Source organism: Thalassophryne amazonica, chromosome 20 (genome assembly GCF_902500255.1).
Source record: "Thalassophryne amazonica chromosome 20, fThaAma1.1, whole genome shotgun sequence".
NCBI lineage: Eukaryota > Metazoa > Chordata > Actinopteri > Batrachoidiformes > Batrachoididae > Thalassophryne > Thalassophryne amazonica.
In genome coordinates, this window is record NC_047122.1 from 49,565,179 (window position 1) to 49,586,995 (window position 21,817).

At 38.3% G+C, this 21,817-nt stretch overlaps 1 protein-coding gene across 1 annotated transcript in view; it reads left to right on the forward strand.

Moving 5' to 3' along the window:
- cpne4b (copine IVb) overlaps positions 1-21,817 on the forward strand; it is an 80,495-nt gene that overhangs the window by 1,111 nt on the left and 57,567 nt on the right. Inside the window, exon 2 of the mRNA XM_034160776.1 lies at positions 6,626-6,816. Coding sequence (XP_034016667.1) covers positions 6,646-6,816 — 171 coding nt within the window. The 5' untranslated portion in view covers positions 6,626-6,645. The remainder of the gene's footprint in view (positions 1-6,625; positions 6,817-21,817) is intronic.

Consider the following 21,817-nt stretch of genomic DNA (forward strand, 5'->3'; position numbering starts at 1 on the left):
ATGCTTCCCTCAGCTTCTGTGTATATGCACTGTTGTCACCTCACCTAGCGGAGGGCCTTGTTGGGTTCACCGTTGGTTTCTCAGTGTGGGCAAGGAATAAGGCTGGTTGGTAGTCCTTCACTATCAGGTAGGTTAGTGAATGTGGCTTTTGACATAGGACCTGCTGCTGCGGAACCCATGCGGAAAGGTTGTGGAGCATTTTATCGGTCCCTTTCCTATTTCAAATCATTCTTAGTCCTTCCACTGTACAGCTTTATATGCCTATATCTTTCTTTGTATGAGCTCCACTTCCATTGGGGTATTCAGTTTCTGGTTGATTGGGAAGGTCATGCTCTGATGACTGCTTGTGGGAGCAGATGGCTAATATTTTGGATAAGTCTTTGATTCAAGTCCACCCTGCTGCACTTTCCATTGGGGAAGGGGTGAGGCGGGGGCGGTGCAGTTGTCATAGTTCATGTTTCTGGTGTTCTATTCTGGTCTTTGGGCTGTTTCTAGTGTTATCTCCTGTGTATCATATCCTAGTGTTATTTTATTGCTTTCTAGTGATATTCTCCTCCATGTTAGTGATTTCTCCTGCTTCTACTCTGACGTCTCTTCCATGTGTTCTATGTGTGGCTTTACTTTCTGTTCAATGGTTTCCAGGTTCATGCGTTTCTCCATGTCCACGATTAAATGTTTCTCACACTTTGTAACCTCTTGCCAGATTGTCTAGATTCCCACATGGTCTCTCCCCTTGATTTTCGATATTACGTCCCATGCTACCATTCTGCTGATTCCAAATTTGGTCACCTGGTATGACAGATCATGGTTTTGAACCTCTGCCTGTGTTTTTTGGATAATGCTTCCTTCACTCCCGTTAAGGACACTGCTGGACACTGCGGGATTGACCTGGGTCTGATTAAGCGACCAAACTTCTCTGCCACCTCAAGGACAATCCTTTGGTACCACCTATTACTATTGTGTGTTTTTGCACTGTCTGTAGGAACTGATTGTAACAAGCCAGCTTTTTACCCACCTTCATTGCTGTTCTCTCCGTTGGGGTCTCCTGTTGTGCCCTTACATAATGTTCACAAAAGTAAAATTTCAAGAACAAAATATTAATTTCTGGCTCAGCTTGCACACAAACTCTTCACCATATTTTCTGTTAATGCATTAACACACCTGTTTCTTCATTTAAGTTAAAAAAAAAAATCTGTCAGTTTTACAACTCTGCTAATAAACTCCCATAAGTCGTACACACTGCAACTTCTGGGGGAAGCATAAAAATCTGTGTGATATTGATCAAACTACAGACACTAAAAATTCTCTCCATCAATGTTACCTTGATGCTACTGCCAAAAAACAATTTCCCCCTGCAAAATTATTGCACCCCTTTTCACTTTACCCCTCATTGCATTACATGTGACAGCTTATCCTCTGATGTACACTGTATAAGATTTTCCGCACCGCTCCTATAACTCTGACTTTATATCTTCCACATCCTCTGTTGCAGTCGGTGTCATCTGCTGTCAAGTGGAATAGACAGGCATCTGCTTCTTCTGGCATACACACACACACACACACACACACACACACACACACACACACACACACACACACACACACACACAGAAATGTGTCGTCCTGCATGGAGGCACACACACACAATTAAGTACACGACATTGACATGCAGGTCCGTCGTATGTCAGACACCTGCCCTGTGGCTCTGTCGCTTCAGCCCGTTCACCCTGCTTAGCTAAAAATAATCAGCACCAGCAACACAAACATGAAACATGAATTATGAAAGACAGTGGTGGTGGGGAAATAAAGACAGAGTGAAAGAGAGGGAGAGAGAGAGAGAGAGAGAGAGCGAGAGAGAGAGAGAGCGAGCGAGAGACATTCAGGTCACAGTCAGACCCAGTTCCACAAGCGTAGCTCCCTAAGGATGATAATACTAGACCACTGCATTAATATTCAGTTTGTACCATCCAGCACATCCGACCTGTGGTTATCCTTTATTTTAGACTAACTCAACCTAAGATACGCACCCTGCTGCTGCAGCTCCCTCATGCTGTATATATATATATATATATATATATATATATATATATATATATATATATATATATATATATATATATATATTAAGAGTTCAGATGTAAAACCCAGTAAGTACTTTTTTTTTTTCAAATGGAGAAAAATGCAGTTGAAAATGGAGATTTAAAGGAAACCATATACAGAAATGCACAGACTTTCATCAATAAAATGAGAACAGTTTATCCAAAACTTTCATATTTTGCACACTGATGGTCCCCTTGACAGCCAAGTACATGTTGACCTCAACCAAAAATTTATGGTTTTGGAGATACTGGGTTTTGCACCTGAACTCTGTATATATATATATATATATATATATATATATATATATATATATATATATATATATATATATATATATATATATATATATATATATATATATATATATATATATACAGCACATCCCGTTCTTGCAGGCTCTTCTGTTGCACTTATCATCTGTTCTGCATCACAAATTCACAACAGTCAAAACTGACCTCAGCATACTATCTTCACTCCCAGTTCAGACTGACCTCAGCATACTTAAGACAAAGTTGAATAACAAGTACATTATCAGGGTTATTTTAAAGACAGACAGGTACAAAGCAGCACAATAACATTTTCATCAGAAAGAAGACAAAGGTACAAATGTTTAACAGTGATAACATATATATATATATATATATATATATATATATATATATATATATATATATATATATATATATATATATATATATATATATATATATATATAAAATCTTTAACATTTATATATATAAGGGTATAATACACACACACACACACACACACACACACACACACACACACACATATATATATATATATATATATATATATATATATATATATATATATATATATGTATATATATATATATATATATATATATATATATATATATATATATATATATATATATATATATATATGCCCGTATATAGAGGGGGCTCAGGGGGTTCAACCCCCCCCCCCCAAGAATTCTGCTGATTTTTTTCTGCTGATTTTTTTCTGATCAGGATATCAACGTTATGTATTTTCTTTTCATTGATAATAAGCAACAAGCACTAACTGTTACACAGCTATTATCACACACCCTCAAGTTTCAATTTCCTCTGCCAGAGTAATCCCTTAAGTGATGAAAGGGGAAACTGCTAGATAAACTTTTCCCATGGGGGTTGAGAATTTTTGCTCCCTGGTCCCTATCTTCCTCTGATATCAAACAGATTAGTAGGCTTGTAAATACCCATGTAGACACACAATTACACTTGTCTGGTTTGTAAAAACATGTTTGTATGTATAAGCTGAGAAATAAAGGGAGCTTCTCCTTCCTGTTGCAAATACTGTAAAGGTGCAAATATTCGCGTGGGATTTATTATGCGAATTTTGCGAGTTAAACAAGGTCGCCAAATTAAATACCCCTATTTTAATACATAACGTACATATACGTACATATTCATAATGTAAACGCGAATATTAATATCGCTAAATACGAGGTCTGTTAGAAAACTATCCGACCTTTTTATTTTTTGCAAAAACTATATGGATTTGAATCATGTGCGCTTGCATCAGCCAAGCTTGAACCTTCGTGCGCATGCGTGAGTTTTTTCACGCCTGTCAGTTGTGTCATTCGCAACCGACAGGCAGGTATAAAGTTTGCATTAATGTTATCTTGGTTCTTCCTGGGTGGTTCTTATGGCAACTGATCCAATCCCAAGCAAGGACTATTTGTATATAAAAATGTATTTCCTAAAATGATACATTTTGGGTTTCAAATGAAATTTATGTAGCTTTTTACCACTCAAAATCCTCAAAAAGCTTCTGCTTCAGGGGGCTTCGCCCCCCTGAGCCCCCCACGAGGGCATTGCCCCTTGACCCCACCGGGGGCCCTGCGGCCCACTGGACCCCCAACTCAAGGATTTGAACCCCCTCTTTCACATTCCTATATACAGCCCTGATATATATACTGTACATTATAGACTGAGAAAATGGATCCATGCATTTTGAGATTAATTATGCATGTGATGCAGTCCTTCTAAAGTAGATTTACTACCTGGTTTAATTGGGTGAGAGCTGTGAACAGTTGGAGAAAATGTCTTGAAGGAAGTAGTAGGCAGTAGCAGGAGAGCACTAACGGGTACAATTTTCTTTCAATGTGGCAAAACTGGTTTTACCTGCTTTTTACAATTGTTTGGGGTTTTATAGTAACTCTCAAAGTTCCACCATTCTAATGTCTGCTTTTAGGCCTAAAACAACTCATTAGCTCACCTGGACTGAAGGTCCGATGACCTAATGCCGTGGGTCACCTGTCCGCGGTCGTCATCGACGATGTGTGTAAACATGTTCTCCGAAACCACTGGCACAATGAAGTTGAAACTTCAAAGTTTGTTCAAATATTTCTGCCATTTCAAATACGACCACCATGGTGGCCAGCTTTAAAATGTCATAGTCACGTCTCAGCTATTTATGCAGCAATTGAGCTGATTTTACACATTTTGCACATGGTTCCTGCTTCATGTGCACTTTATGCGCAAATTGACCAATTTCACACTATGTGTGAAGGGGGCCTTAACAAACAGTTGAACAGTGTACCTAATAAAGTGGCCAGCGAGTGTATATCTGATCAATCCGAGACTTCTAAGGTACGTCTGAGGTATGTTGAGGGTTATGTGTGTTGTCCTTGAGAGGAGTGGAATATTTGTTTCACAGTGTGAGTTGATGTTTTGTTTAATGTCCATGATGGAAAAACCCATCCTGACAAATATACTGATTAACAGATTAGTTGTTAGATTGGTATCAGTATCAGCAGATACTGAAGGTTCCAGTATTTGTATTGTGTTGGACATGAAAAAGTGATATCTTGCACCCCTAAAATAAATACTAGTGGTCCAAACTCCCACCTTGTTGGTGAATTTCCGTGTATTGTATGAGGTACTGCAGGTAGTCTGCAGATTGTGAAACTCATTTTAAAGTTTCACTGTATATATGTGTATACAGTCATGTCCATAAGTATTTGGACGATGGATGTTTTGTGTGTGTAAATTTGCTTCTGCGCACATCACCACAATGGAGCTAAAATGAAACAAAGATGTGTATGCACTCAAAAAAATGATGTATTGGATGAACTCAATTCAATTATGGGCAGGATTTATATCTAATAAATATATGTAGCCCCAACTCAAATAAAGTGCATCCATGCACGATAACTTAATTTAATTTAGTTGAGGCTACATGTTTTTGTTCAATGGAAATCCTGCTCATAATTGAATTGAGTTCATCCAATGAGTCAGTTTTTTGACTCAAACAAATGACTCATTGGATTCTACCTGATAAATATATGTAATCCCAACTAAATTATGTAAATTACATTATCTTGCATGGATGTGTTTTATTTGAGTTGGGGCTTCATATACACTCTAAAACATTGCAGCTGCATTTAGTTACTCATATGTCCACTTGCTACGTCTCTTTACAAGTTTTGGATGTTGAACTCAACTTTACAACTCAGCTCAAGTTGAGCCAAGTTGTAAAGTTGAGTTCAACATCCAAAACTTGTAAGAGCTCTTTATGTTAAAGAGAGGTAAGAAATGAAAAACAGGGGATTTAAATGTAATTAATACTATTATTTTCAATATACTTGCAATTGTTAATTTTAGGGATTTAAGTAATAATGTTTCATTTGATTTAATTAATTTCAACTACAATATTGTTTTCCATTTAACTGGCAATGTTATGTGGAAAAAGTTACCTTAACTTTATCAATTAAATTCATTGTTTTATTTCTTAGAGTGTGGACATAACTAAACACCGCAGCAATGTTTTAGAGTGTATTTATTAGATGGTAATCCTGCACATAACTAAATTGAGTTCATCCAAAGAGCCATTTTTTTAGTGTGTATTGTAGAAAATAATTTTATGTTACGCCCACAACACGCCCTTGAGTAATAAAGGTTAATAAATCACACGCGTTTGTGCTGATTTTTCCTGCACACTAGTCAGCAACAAAGGTACATGTTATGCAACCGCCATCAAAAAGAGCCCTTTTTGATCTATATTAGCTTGTCGAAATGCCGCAACCTCTTTAAATTAAAGAGAGTTCTCCCATAGCTAAGCCACATGATCATCATACAGAGACTCTGAAGTCTAAACAGAGGTCTTTGTTCAGCAGGGTTCACTCAGTGTCAGTATGTGTACACGTATGGGTTTTTTCTCCTCTCTATGCAGTGTATATATATATATATATATATATATATATATATATATATATATATATATATATATATATATATATATATATATATATATATATATATATATAGGTTTGTGTTGTGCATTTGGTACCTTATTTAGCGGCTTCAGTGTCCCGACCTTGAACAGTTTGTTTGCTCTCTGCTTAGTCAGGATCATTGCACCTGCACAAGTCAGTTCAAATGAACTGCATTGCATCGAGTATACCTATCTATCTATCTATCTATCTATCTGTCTGTCTGTCTGTCTGTCTGTCTGTCTGTCTCTAATGTTTTGTGCTCTCTCTCTTTCTTTGCAGCGCGTGATTGTGTGTTCAGCATGAGTAACATCTACGAGTCTGCAGAGGCCACGCTGGGCTTCATCAGCTCTCCGTGCCTGACCAAGGTAGAGCTGAGAGTGGCCTGCCGGGGAATCTCAGACCGAGATGCCCTCTCCAAGCCAGATCCCTGCGTGGTGCTGAAGATGCAGTCACACGGGCAGTGGTTTGAGGTAACATATAGGGTAGCAGGCTGTCAAAGTCAAAATGTTTCAGTGTGACAGGAGACATTACTGTAACGTGGCCGTGACATGTATAATACTTATTAACCCTTTGTAGGAAAATCTAAAAGCAGTGCTCTTTGAGTGCGTACCTCTGCCAAGAGCCAGACCACATGTCTCATGCAATAGTAAAAAGTAAGTCCCTTTGGCTGCTCCCTTGTTTGCACTCGGGCACATCCAAGGTGGATCTGCATGTTGAATTGGCACAAGTTTTACGTCAGATGCCCTTCTTGATGCAACTCCACATTACATGGATAAATGTGGCAGGGGTGGGCTTTGAACCCGGAACCTTCTGAACTGAAACCAAGTGCATTAACCACTTGGCCACTACCCCTGCTACATATCTCATGCAATATCCAAGCTTATACAATATTCTTTATCATGAATGATGTCAATGGATGTCTATGTTCGGGGTCTTTCTCGGACAGAGCTCCCACAAACTCTGTCCGTGGAAGAACCAGATCTGAAATGGCGTCTCACTAATTTAGAAGATCTTCACTTAGCCTGGAAAAAGAGTCTGTTGCTCTATAAAAAAAAGCCCTCCGTAAAGCTAGGACATCTTTCTACTCATCACTAATTGAAGAAAATAAGAACAACCCCAGGTTTCTTTTCAGCACTGTAGCCAGGCTGACAAAGAGTCAGAGCTCTATTGAGCTGAGTATTCCATTAACTTTAACTAGTAATGACTTCATGACTTTCTTTGCTAACAAAATTTTAACTATTAGAGAAAAAATTACTCATAACCATCCCAAAGACGTATCGTTATCTTTGGCTGCTTTCAGTGATGCCGGTATTTGGTTACTCTTTCTCTCCGATTGTTCTGTCTTGAGTTATTTTCATTAGTTACTTCATCCAAACCATCAACATGTTTATTAGACCCCATTCCTACCAGGCTGCTCAAGGAAGCCCTACCATTATTTAATGCTTCGATCTTAAATATGATCAATCTATCTTTGTTAGTTGGCTATGTACCACAGGCTTTTAAGGTGGCAGTAATTAAACCATTACTTAAAAAGCCATCACTTGACTCAGCTATCTTAGCTAATTATAGGCCAATCTCCAACCTTCCTTTTCTCTCAAAAATTCTTGAAAGGGTAGTTGTAAAACAGCTAACTGATCATCTGCAGAGGAATGGTCTATTTGAAGAGTTTCAGTCAGGTTTTAGAATTCATCATAGTACAGAAACAGCATTAGTGAAGGTTACAAATGATCTTCTTATGGTCTCGGACAGTGGACTCATCTCTGTGCTTGTTCTGTTAGACCTCAGTGCTGCTTTTGATACTGTTGACCATAAAATTTTATTACAGAGATTAGAGCATGCCATAGGTATTAAAGGCACTGCGCTGCAGTGGTTTGAATCATATGTGTCTAATAGATTACAATTTGTTCATGTAAATGGGGAATCTTCTTCACAGACTAGGGTTAATTATGGAGTTCCACAAGGTTCTGTGCTAGGACCAATTTTATTCACTTTATACATGCTTCCCTTAGGTAGTATTATTAGATGGTATTGCTTAAATTTTCATTGTTACGCAGATGATACCCAGCTTTATCTATCCATGAAGCCAGAGGACACACACCAATTAGCAGGATTGTCTTACAGACATAAAGACATGGATGACCTCTAATTTCCTGCTTTTAAACTCAGATAAAACTGAAGTTATTGTACTTGGCCCCACAAATCTTAGAAACATGGTGTCTAACCAGATCCTTACTCTGGATGGCATTGCTCTGGCCTCTAGTAATACTGTGAGAAATCTTGGAGTCATTTTTGATCAGGATATGTCATTCAAAGCGCATATTAAACAAATATGTAGGACTGCTTTTTTGCATTTACGCAATATCTCTAAAATCAGAAAGGTCTTGTCTCAGAGTGATGCTGAAAAACTAATTCATGCATTTATTTCCTCTAGGCTGGACTATTGTAATTCATTATTATCAGGTTGTCCTAAAAGTTCCCTAAAAAGCCTTCAGTTAATTCAAAATGCTGCAGCTAGAGTACTGACGGGGACTAGAAGGAGAGAGCATATCTCACCCATATTGGCCTCTCTTCATTGGCTTCCTGTTAATTCTAGAATAGAATTTAAAATTCTTCTTCTTACTTATAAGGTTTTGAATAATCAGGTCCCATCTTATCTTAGGGACCTCGTAGTACCATATCACCCCAATAGAGCGCTTCCCTCTCAGACTGCAGGCTTACTTGTAGTTCCTAGGGTTTGTAAGAGTAGAATGGGAGCCAGAGCCTTCAGCTTTCAGGCTCCTCTCCTGTGGAACCAGCTCCCAATTCAGATCAGGGAGACAGACACCCTCTCTACTTTTAAGATTAGGCTTAAAACTTTCCTTTTTGCTAAAGCTTATAGTTAGGGCTGGATCAGGTGACCCTGAACCATCCCTTAGTTATGCTGTTATAGACTTAGACTGCTGGGGGGTTCCCATGATGCACTGTTTCTTTCTCTTTTTGCTCTGTATGCACCACTCTGCATTTAATCATTAGTGATCGATCTCTGCTCCCCTCCACAGCATGTCTTTTTCCTGGTTCTCTCCCTCAGCCCCAACCAGTCCCAGCAGAAGACTGCCCCTCCCTGAGCCTGGTTCTGCTGGAGGTTTCTTCCTGTTAAAAGGGAGTTTTTCCTTCCCACTGTAGCCAAGTGCTTGCTCACAGGGGGTCGTTTTGACCGTTGGGGTTTTACATAATTATTGTATGGCCTTGCCTTACAATATAAAGCGCCTTGGGGCAACTGTTTGTTGTGATTTGGCGCTATATAAAAAAAATTGATTGATTGATTGATTGATTGATCAACTTCACGTGAAATTCATTAAATTGTCCTTTTAGTAATAACTGAGTCTCACTGATCCAGGACAGATCCAAAGAACCCAAGGCTTAACCTCCACCAACAAAGTTGGAGGAGGTTATGTTATCGCCCCATTGGTCTGTTTGTCTGTTTGTGAACAGCCCGGAGTCTACAATTTTTCATATATCGTTATGAAATTTTTACTGAAAATTGATATCCTAATAGGCAAGAACTGATTCAATTTCAAGGTTATAGGTCAAAGGGCAAAGTCAGGAAAATCTGGCAGATGTAATTACATAATTAACAGGAAATGAAAGGGTTGAGTTCTTCTAAAAACTGTTGAGGTCTAAAGTTCTAAAAACATTCTGGACTCACACAACATTCCAACTCATTATAGAAACTTTATATAATTCATTACCACCCTTGAAAAATATCAGCAACGTATTTGATAAACACTACCCAATCTAGACATTGCCAGTATCTATCTATCTATCTATCTATCTATCTATCTATCTATCTATCTATCTATCTATCTATCTATCTATCTATCTATCTCTCTCTCTCTCTCTCTCTCTCTCTCTCTCTCTCTCTCTATATATATATATATATATATATATATATATATATATTTCAGAGTGGCCTTTTATTGTGGACAGTCTAAGGCACACTTGTGCACTAATCATGGTGTCTAATCAGCATCTTGATATGGCACACCTGTGAGGTGGGATGGATTATCTCAGCAAAGGAGAAGTGCTCACTATCACAGATTTAGACTGGTTTGTGAACAATATTTGAGGGAAATGGTGATATTGTGTATGTGGAAGAAGTTTTAGATCTGAGTTCATCTCATACAAAATGGGAGCAAAACCAAAAGTGTTGCGTTTATATTTTTGTTGAGTGTATATATATATATATATATATATATATATATATCCTCAGCGCACACACTATCATGATTATGTGTAATCAATGATCAGCAGTATATCCTGCAGAGTTTTGATTGTGCCTTGCACTGAAATTGTGGGTTATGTTTAGTGCTCATACATTATGGATGCCAGCTTGTCACCAAAGGCAACAAACATCTTTGCTTTTGCTGACTGGTGTGTAGTTTTAGGAATTTATGCGAAAGCTTTTGGCATCTTGAAAACGATAACATGAAGACAGTTTTGTTTCTGCATTCATCCACAAGAAACATGAAAGCTGTTTCCTGCCTCAATTTTTCTGATAATGACAGTAATGGGAGAATAAAATCACATTTTGATCATATCCGCTGGATAATTTTTATAATCTATGCAATGAAATGTCTCAAATGGCTGAGGATGATTATTTTCTATAGAAGTAAGCTGTTTCTAATTGCTGGCTGATTTTTTACACCTGTTGTTTAGACTGCATTGTGTCATAACACAACAAAAGTGATACATTTTCACTTCATTGTGTAATAGTGGGCAGCATGGTGGCTTAGTGGTTAGCACTGTTGCTTAACCACCTGTGGCCTTCCTGTGTGGAGTTTGCATGTTCTCCCCGTGTTTGTGTGGGCTCCCTCCAGGTGCTCCGGCTTCCTCCCACATCCCCAAGACATGCAGGTTAGGCGGATTGGGAACTTTAAAATTGTCTGTAGGTGTGTGTGTGTGTGTGTGTGTGTGTGTGTGTGTGTGTGTGTGTGTGTGTGTGTGTGTGTGTGTGTGTGTGTGTGTGTGTGTGTGTGTGTGTGTGTGTGTGTGTGTGTGTGTGTGTGTGTGTGCAAATGTGACTGTTTGTCCATCTATATGTGGCCCTTCAACAGACTGGCGTCCTGTCCAGGGTGTACCCCGCCTCACGCCCTATGACTGCTGGGATAGGCTCCAGCCTCCCCGTGACCCTTAATTGGAGTAAGCGGGCATACATGTCAACCTATACGGATTGTCCGTAAATTATACGGATTTGTCAGAGTTTCAGAGTCATACGGACGTACAAATAAAGTCTTATGGATATTCAGGGTTTTCTGTTGTAAATTCATTTTTTTACTGTTGTTTTTCTTAACTCTATGGACCTTCGGCCAGCCACCCACCATCTTTGTACTCCTCATAGAAGCTGTGTGATGACGTGCACAATGTGAGCGTCCAATCAGAATTGGTTCACTGTCACATAGTTTTCCAATATCCAATCGTAGGGCAGAGCAGTCTCAGATGGTAGGGCCAAAGATTGTTAGGAGCAGTGATTTGTTACTCTGTGAGTTCTTGTTTCTGTAAAAATAGAACAGCTGTGTGACACTATATTCACGGGAAATATATTGAGTTTGTACAAAGTACCTACAATGTACTTGTAGACATTGATTTTATTGACAGCAAGCAATTTTACTGTGGATCAAGAGGATTTAACTGTGGAGGACTTCCACCATAAAAGAGCCCATGGAGATCCCTGGTGTTAGTTATTAATATATGGACAAAACCCCAATTATGTGATACTGCTATGCGGTTGTGTGTACTATAATAAAACTGATTTTGGTGCGATTTAGGAGGTTATAAGGATTTTGTGTTGATTTTATGGATTTTATCACTTGGTTATACAGGTGGACCCTCAAAGGGGTTGACATGTATGAGCTGGTATAGAAAATGGATGGATGGATGGAAATTGTTCAACATCCAAAACTTGTAAGAGCTCTTTATGTTAAAGAGAGGTAGCAAGTGGACAAGGTTGGGTAGGATTACTTTGAAAGAATACATGTGGATTACATGTATGTATGTACATACATTTGGATTAGTTGTAATCTGATTACTTTTGGATTACATTTCAAAGTAATCCTACCCAACCTTGCAAGCGGACATAACTAAACACAGCTGCAATGTTTTAGAGTGTACAAGTAGCATACAATCAAAACTTCTAAGCTCTGGGACCAATTGACTTTTACGTTTATGAACTCAAAAATTTTGAGGCAATTAATTGCCTCAATATTGTTGAGTTCTGCTAACTTGTTTGGGTTTACAGTGTAATGAAGTGAAAATGTATTGCATTTTGTTGCATTAGTGTATAATGCACTATATCATTATACTTAGAAAACGATGCAACTGTTGTGTTTTGTAATAAACACTGCAAGATGTAATAATTTATTACCAAATGCACAGTAAACCTAAACAAGTTACTCAAAATACTGAGGTAATCAGTTGCCACAATGTTTTTTTTAGTTCATAAACTTAGTCAATTGTTCCTAGAACATAAAAGTTTTGATTATATGCTACTTGTACCTCATGATTACAATTAAATTAAAGTGCTGATACAAGTTTTACATCAGATGCCCTTCCTGATACAACTCCACATTACATACAAAAGTGTGGCAGGGGTGGAGTTTGAACCCGGAACCTTCTGCATCAAAGCCAAGCACCCTAACCACTTGGTCACCACCCCCGGCATTGCCCAGATAAACCTGTTTTAGACATAAGCCAAATGCCAATCATTTTAATCAAAACAATTGCCCAACATTTGTTTTTGTAATGCTGATGTCTTATAAATATAATAGTTAATGGGCTAAAGTTTGTCCAGCATCATTATAAGAGGTGGACTCCCCAACTAAGTGGAAATACTTGGTTAAAAGACAACACATTTGAAGTCCTTCATGCAGAATTTGTTTTGCAATCAAATTTAGAACAAAATTACACACAAAAGGTAGGTAACAGTAAATGGAAATATCAATGAATCAAAATTGAGGTAGTGGTGTATTTCACTGTTTTTACATTGCAATTTTACAAATGTATTCAGACAGGAAGGCAAACTGGGTTGTACAGGACAGTCAGGTGCTTAACAGTTGAGAACATAAAGTAGCTGAAGGAAGGGATTAAAAAAACAGAGATGGCCAACACATATACAGGGCTGGAAATTTGAATCTGCCTGTCATACCCACAGCCGGCTATTTTGGGGGTAATTTTCAGTTCTATATATATATATATATATTTTTTTTTTTTTTTTTTTAGGGCTACATATTATAGTTTGGGAGTTTATCGCTCATGGTACAACACTGTATGGTCTTACATAAATGGCTATTTTGGGGTAATTTTCAGTTCAACTTTTAAAAAAAATGGTACCAGTTTGTTCTCCATGTCATGAGGATTCAGAATATATATAGTTTTTAGGGCTACATATTATAGTTTGGGAATTTGTCCCGGACAGACAGACAGACGTAGCCCTTTATGTATATAGATATAATTACTTAATTCTTTTAAGTTGTGCTTAAGTTATGCTAAGTTTTGCTTACTTAATATATAATTAGTTCAAGTCAATCAAAATTCTGAGTTAAATTTACTCAAAAAAGAAGACCATGTTACATGTTACATGACCATGTAACTTGAAATATTTAAATCAAATGTTTCTTAAAACTTTGAGTTTACACTACTTAATGTTGTAATTAATTTGAACATTCGGGTTAGAGTGTGTGGGGGACATTTATTATGGATTACGTTCAGGCTGTTTATTACCAAATGTGGTAGATTATTCAAATTGTGGCTGTTGTTACATTACATTTTGTTGAGTTATCCCATAATGCATCATTACACACATTTTTATTACTATTTCCTCCTACCTAAAGTGCTCTTACAGGAAGCTGAAATGGAATCTCTCTTTTAGAGAACATCTGATCCCTGCTGAAGCCTCAGCTGCTGTAGCACTACCTGTAATTTGCAGCAACGCTTCCTGTGGTGCGAGATAAATCTGGATTGTAGGGCAAATAAATAAATAATGAAATAAACAATTTCATCTTTCTTCTCCATCACTGAGGAAACAAAACAAACATAATTTTTAATAAGTAGATAGATGTGAACATGCACGCGTGCACGTCACACGCAAGCATGTGCACATGCAGGAACACGCATTCCCCTGCACGAATGCAGCTTCTCGTACACATCTCCTGTTTCCACAGGGGCACCAGATCGAGCACTCAGAAAGTCGTGCAGCATTGTTCTGTCTTTGGAGGCTGTCTGTGGTGTGTAATGGAGTGGGGGGGGGGGGGGGGCATGAGATTTGTATGCATTTTATGATAAGACCCTTTGTGGGAATGTAGGACTGCATGAATGTTATCACTGCCCATCAGACTCAGTGTTTCTTTTAATTGGGTAATTGCTAATAAAGTCAGTGTGGCTGTGTGATGTATTGGGTGATTCTTTAACTACGGGCACTATTGGCCTTGTAAATGTAATTTCCACCACACCATTGCCTTACAATATAAAGTGCCTTGGGGCAACTGTTTGTTGTGATTTGGCGCTATATACATGTGCTCTGATGTTACTGTTTATCTCCATAGAAACTACCCACACAACGTTTCATACAAACTTTTTAAAGGGACATTATTGTTGTGGTGGAAATTACGGCAATAGTGTGGGACAACTACATTTCGTTTAAAAAATTCACAACAGTTGTATGACATTGAATACCCCAATTATGTTTTGATTATTGTACTGATATTTTACTCAGAGAGATTTGAAAACATTAGAAAAAACATTTGCTTACTATTCATTTTTATCATTGAAGATCATAAGTCCTGGGTGTGGGACAAGCACAAAACGGCAATATTTGCATATAATGATGCTGAAAAAGGTGAAAAAGTCATCATAGACTACTAGGACAAATTTCTTAAAACACTTTCATTGTAAAGATAACTATAAAAGTGTGAAATTTCCCCTTTTTTCTTTTTTCATAAAATATGATCAAGGGACATAAAAGTGCCTGTAGTCTAAGAATCACCCATTTACTTATTTATTTATTTGCTTTAATGAGATGCCAGCCCATTGAGCTGACTCTCAGAAATCTGTGTGTTTGTGAGTGCACATCACAACCCGCTGTCATGCTTGATGTGCACGCCAAAGGGCCGTCAACAATAAAAAGCAGCCCAGTTGTTCTTGTGTTTGTTGGTTGGACTGCTGGGAGAGACTTATTGTTTGGGTTTCTGTTGCTTTTCTGTTTTGTGTGGTGAATTTGAGTGAAGAATGTCCAATAACAGCGTCGCCCACTTCAGTCCCTTTGTCTGTGCAGTCACACAGCCCGCACAAAACCAAAATCAATATTTCTAGTTCTCAACTTGATAAGTTTAAACAATGTGGTAATGGCTGTTTGTGGTAATTCGTTGCTGCAATGCTGCGAAAAAATAAGCTGCTGAGGTTCACAATCAATACTGGGAACAAGCACAGTGTTGGATGTTGAATGAAATCATCATACTTCAGTGCACTTGGAAAATTGCATTATTTCTTGAAAGACATGCATGGTGTTTCCAGAATAGAAAATAGGCTACAACAAGAATGCTGTGCAAATATTCAAATCCAGCTGGCATCTGTATATCGAATAGTGTTTCTTCAACTTCTACCATCGTGCAAAACTTAAAACAAGAGCAATCAGATATTTCTGACATCCGGCAACCTGGATCTGGATCACCTCCAAAATTCAGTGGAGTCATACATGCCTTAATATCTATAACCAAATTTGTACCAAAGATAGATGCTAGGGAAGGAACTAGCATCTATCTGTGGTGCAAATTTGGTGAGAATTAGTGAAGTAGTTTTGACATAATTGTTCAAAGCCTATATAAAGTGAAATCTTGATCCAGAATCCAGATTTGGATCCAGATCACCCCCAAAATTCAGTGGAGTCTTCCGTCCCTAGCATCTCTCTGTGTTGCAAATTTGGTGAGAATCCGTGAAGTAGTATTGACGTAAATGTTCAAGCCTATATAAAGTGAAATCTTGATCCAGAATCCAGATTTGGATCCAGATAACCTCCAAAATCCAGTGGAGTCTTCCGTCCCTAGCATCTCTCTGTGGTGCAAATTTGGTGAGAATCTGTGAAGTAGTAATCGTTCAAAGCCTATATAAAGTGAAATCTTGATACAGAATCCAGATTTGGATCCATATTACCCCCAAAATTCAGTGGAGTCTTCCATCCCTAGCATCTCTCTGTGGTGCAGATTTGGTGAGAATCCGTGAAGTAGTTTTGACGTAATCGTTCAAAGCCTATATAAAGTGAAATCTTGATCCAGAATCCAGATTGGATCCAGATCACCTCCAAAATTCTGTGGAGACTTCCTTCCCTAGCATCTATATGTGGTGTAAATTTGGTGAGAATTTGTGAAGTAGTTTGAGGTAATTGTTCAAAGCCTATATAAAGTGAAATCTTGATCCAGAATCCAGATTTGGATCCATATTACCCCCAAATTCAGTGGAGTCTTCCATCCCTAGCATCTCTCTGTGGTGCAAATTTGGTGAGAATCCGTGAAGTAGTTTTGACGTAATCGTTCAAAGCCTATATAAAGTGAAATCTTGATCCAGAATCCAGATTTGGATCCAGATCACCTCCAAAATTCTGTGGAGACTTCCTTCCCTAGCATCTATATGTGGTGTAAATTTTGGTGAGAATTTGTGAAGTAGTTTTGCGGTAATTGTTCAAAGCCTATATAAAGTGAAATCTTGATCCAGAATCCAGATTTGGATCCATATTACCCCCAAAATTCAGTGGAGTCTTCCATCCCTAGCATCTCTCTGTGGTGCAAATTTGGTGAGAATCCGTGAAGTAGTTTTGACGTAATCGTTCAAAGCCTATATAAAGTGAAATCTTGATCCAGAATCCAGATTTGGATCCAGATCACCTCCAAAATTCTGTGGAGACTTCCTTCCCTAGCATCTATATGTGGTGTAAATTTGGTGAGAATTTGTGAAGTAGTTTTGAGGTAATTGTTCAAAGCCTATATAAAGTGAAATCTTGATCCAGAATCCAGATTTGGATCCATATTACCCCCAAAATTCAGTGGAGTCTTCCATCCCTAGCATCTATCTGTGGTGCAAATTTGGTGAGAATCCGTGAAGTAGTTTTGACGTAATCGTTCAAAGCCTATATAAAGTGAAATCTTGATCCAGAATCCAGATTTGGATCCAGATCACCCCCACAATTCAGTGGAGTCTTCCATCCCTAGCATCTCTTTGTGGTGCAAATTTGGTGAGAATCCGTGAAGTAGTTTTGACGTAATCGTTCAAAGCCTATATAAAGTGAAATCTTGATCCAGAATCCAGATTTGGGTCAAATCAAATCAATTTTATTTATATAGCGCCAAATCACAACAACAGTTGCCCCAAGGCGCTTATTGTAAGGCAAGGCCATACAATAATTATGGAAAAACCCCAACGGTCAAAACGACCCCCCCTGTGAGGTAAGCACTTGGCAGCAGTGGGAAGGAAAAACTCCCTTTTAACAGGAAGAAAACCTCCAGCAGAACCAGGCTCAGGGAGGGGCAGTCTTCTGCTGGGACTGGTTGGGGCTGAGGGGAGAGAACCAGGAAAAGACATGCTGTGGAGGGGAGCAGAGATCAATCACTAATGATTAAATGCAGAGTGGTGCATACAGAGCAAAAAGAGAAAGAAACACTCAGTGCATCATGGGAACCCCCCAGCAGTCTAAGTCTATAACAGCATAACTAAGGGATGGTTCAGGGTCACCTGATCAGCCCTAACTATAAGCTTTAGCAAAAAGGAAAGTTTTAAGCCTAATCTTAAAAGTAGAGAGGGTGTCTGTCTCCCTGATCTGAATTGGGAGCTGGTTCCACAGGAGAGGAGCCTGAAAGCTGAAGGCTCTGCCTCCCATTCTACTCTTACAAACCCTAGGAACTACAAGTAAGCCTGCAGTCTGAGAGCGAAGCGCTCTATTGGGGTGATATGGTACTATGAGGTCCCTAAGATAAGATGGGACCTGATTATTCAAAACCTTATAAGTACGAAGAAGAATTTTAAATTCTATTCTAGAATTAACAGGAAGCCAATGAAGAGAGGCCAATATGGGTGAGATATGCTCTCTCCTTCTAGTCCCTGTTAGCACTCTAGCTGCAGCATTTTGAATTAACTGAAGGCTTTTCAGGGAACTTTTAGGACAACCTGATAATAATGAATTACAACAGTCCAGCCTAGAGGAAATAAATGCCTGAATTTAGTTTTTCAGCATCACTCTGAGACAAGACATTTCTAATTTTAGAGATATTGCGCAAATGCAAAAAAAGCAGTCCTACATATTTGTTTAATAGCGCATTGAATGACATATCCTGATCAGAAATGACTCCAAGATTTCTCACAGTATTACTAGAGGTCAGCGTAATGCCATCCAGAGTAAGGATCTGGTTAGACACCATGTTTCTAAGATTTGTGGGGCCAAGTACAATAACTTCAGTTTTATCTGAGTTTAAAAGCAGGAAATTAGAGGTCATCCATGTCTTTATGTCTGTAAGACAATCCTGCAGTTTAGCTAATTGGTGTGTGTCCCTCTGGCTTCATGGATAGATAAAGCTGGGTATCATCTGCGTAACAATGAAAATTTAAGCAATGCCGTCTAATAATACTGCCTAAGGGAAACATGTATAAAGTGAATAAAATTGGTCCTAGCACAGAACCTTGTGGAACTCCATAATTAACCTTAGTCTGTGAAGAAGATTCCCCATTTACATGAACAATTGTAATCTATTAGATAAATATGATTCAAACCACCGCAGCGCAGTGCCTTTAATACCTATGGCATGCTCTAATCTCTGTAATAAAATTTTATGGTCAACAGTATCAAAAGCAGCACTGAGGTCTAACAGAACAAGCACAGAGATGAGTCCACTGTCTGAGGCCATAAGAATATCATTTGTAACCTTCACTAATGCTGTTTCTGTACTATGATGAATTCTGAAACCTGACTGAAACTCTTCAAATAGACCATTCCTCTGCAGATGATCAGTTAGCTGTTTTACAACTACCCTTTCAAGAATTTTTGAGAGAAAAGGAAGGTTGAGCAGCCTGGTAGGAATGGGGTCTAATAGACATGTTGATGGTTTGGAGGAAGTGACTAATGAAAATAACTCAGACAGAACAATCGGAGAGAAAGAGTCTAACCAAATACCGGCATCACTGAAAGCAGCCAAAGATAACGATATGTCTTTGGGATGGTTATGAGTAATTTTTTCTCTAATAGTTAAAATTTTATTAGCAAAGAAAGTCATGAAGTCATTACTAGTTAAAGTTAAAGGAATACTCGGCTCAATAGAGCTCTGACTCTTTGTCGCCTGGCTACAGTGCTGAAAAGAAACCTGGGGTTGTTCTTATTTTCTTCAATTAGTGATGAGTAGTAAGATGTCCTAGCTTTACGGAGGGCTTTTTTATAGAGCAACAGACTCTTTTCCAGGCTAAGTGAAGATCTTCTAAATTAGTGAGACGCCATTTCCTCTCCAACTTACGGGTTATCTGCTTTAAGCTGCGAGTTTGTGAGTTATACCACGGAGTCAGGCACTTCTGATTTAAAGCTCTCTTTTTCAGAGGAGCTACAGCATCCAAAGTTGTCTTCAATGAGGATGTAAAACTATTGACGAGATACTCTATCTCACTTACAAAGTTTAGGTAGCTACTCTGCACTGTGTTGGTATATGGCATTAGAGAACATAAAGAAGGAATCATATCTTTAAACCTAGTTACAGTGCTTTCTGAAAGACTTCTAGTGTAATGAAACTTATTCCCCACTGCTGGGTAGTCCATCAGAGTAAATGTAAATGTTATTAAGAAATGATCAGACAGAAGAGAGTTTTCATGGAATACTGTTAAGTCTTCAATTTCCATACCATAAGTCAGAACAAGATCTAAGATATGATTAAAGTGGTGGGTGGACTCATTTACATTTTGAGCAAAGCCAATTGAGTCTAATAATAGATTAAATGCAGTGTTGAGGCTGTCATTCTCAGCATCTGTGTGGATGTTAAAATCGCCCACTATAATTATCTTATCTGAGCTAAGCACTAAGTCAGACAAAAGGTCTGAAAATTCACAGAGCAACTCACAGTAACGACCAGGTGGACGATAGATAATAACAAATAAAACTGGTTTTGGGACTTCCAATTTGGATGGACAAGACTAAGAGTCAAGCTTTCAAATGAATTAAAGCTCTGTCTGGGTTTTTGATTAATTAATAAGCTGGAGTGGAAGATTGCTGCTAATCCTCCGCCTCGGCCCGTGCTACGAGCATTCTGGCAGTTAGTGTGACTCGGGGGTGTTGACTCATTTAAACTAACATATTCATCCTGCTGTAATCAGGTTTCTGTAAGGCAGAATAATCAATATGTTGATCAATTATTATATCATTTACTAACAGGGACTTAGAAGAGAGAGACCTAATGTTTAATAGACCACATTTAACTGTTTTAGTCTGTGGTGCAGTTGAAGGTGCTATATTATTTTTTCTTTTTGAATTTTTATGCTTAAATAGATTTTCCAGATCACCCCCAAAATTCAGTGGAGTCTTCCTTCTCTAGCATCTCTCTGTAGTGCAAATTTGGTGAGAATCGTGAGGTAGTTTTGACGTAATCGTTCAAAGCCTATATAAAGTGAAATCTTGATCCAGAATCCAGATTTGGATCCAGATAACCTCCAAAATTCAGTGGAGTCTTCCGTCCCTAGCATCTCTTTGTGGTGCAAATTTGGTGAGAATCCGTGAAGTAGTTTTGACGTAATCGTTCAAAGCCTATATAAAGTGAAATCTTGATACAGAATCCAGATTTGGATCCAGATCACCTCCAAAATTTAATGGAGTCTTCCATGGCTGAATATGTATCTGTGTTGAAACGTTTCTCAAAATCTGCGCAGTAGTTTTGACATAATCCTGCTAAAAGTAATCCTTCAAACGCTATATGAAGTGAAACTTGATCCAGAATCCGAATCCAGATCCGGATCCGGATCACCTTCAAAATTTAATGGATTCTTCCATGCCCTAATATGTATCTGTGGTGAAAAGTTTGTCAAAATACAGTAGTTTAGATGTAATCCTGCTAACAGTCAGTCAGACAGACAGACAGACCAATAGATAAATGCTAATGATTTTATTACGTTCACTAAGGACGTAACTCTTCTGCTCTCTTTGATTAAAGGGGTCATCTTATGCAAATTCAGTTTTATGTACCTCGTACTGTTAAATATGATTGGGGTTTTGTGCTAAATATCCTTAAAATCCTCCTACATTTGTACGAGTTGACGTGAGCAGACGTTACCCTGCTACAAGCCCTGAAACACCTTGTTTTAGATATTTGTGATGTATGTCACAAGAGTCCATATTTCATTTCCCGCTTTCTTTGTGACATACTAACACAATCTACAGGATAGAGATGGACTATTTGGACATCACAGTCCTCCTACTCTCACTCCTTT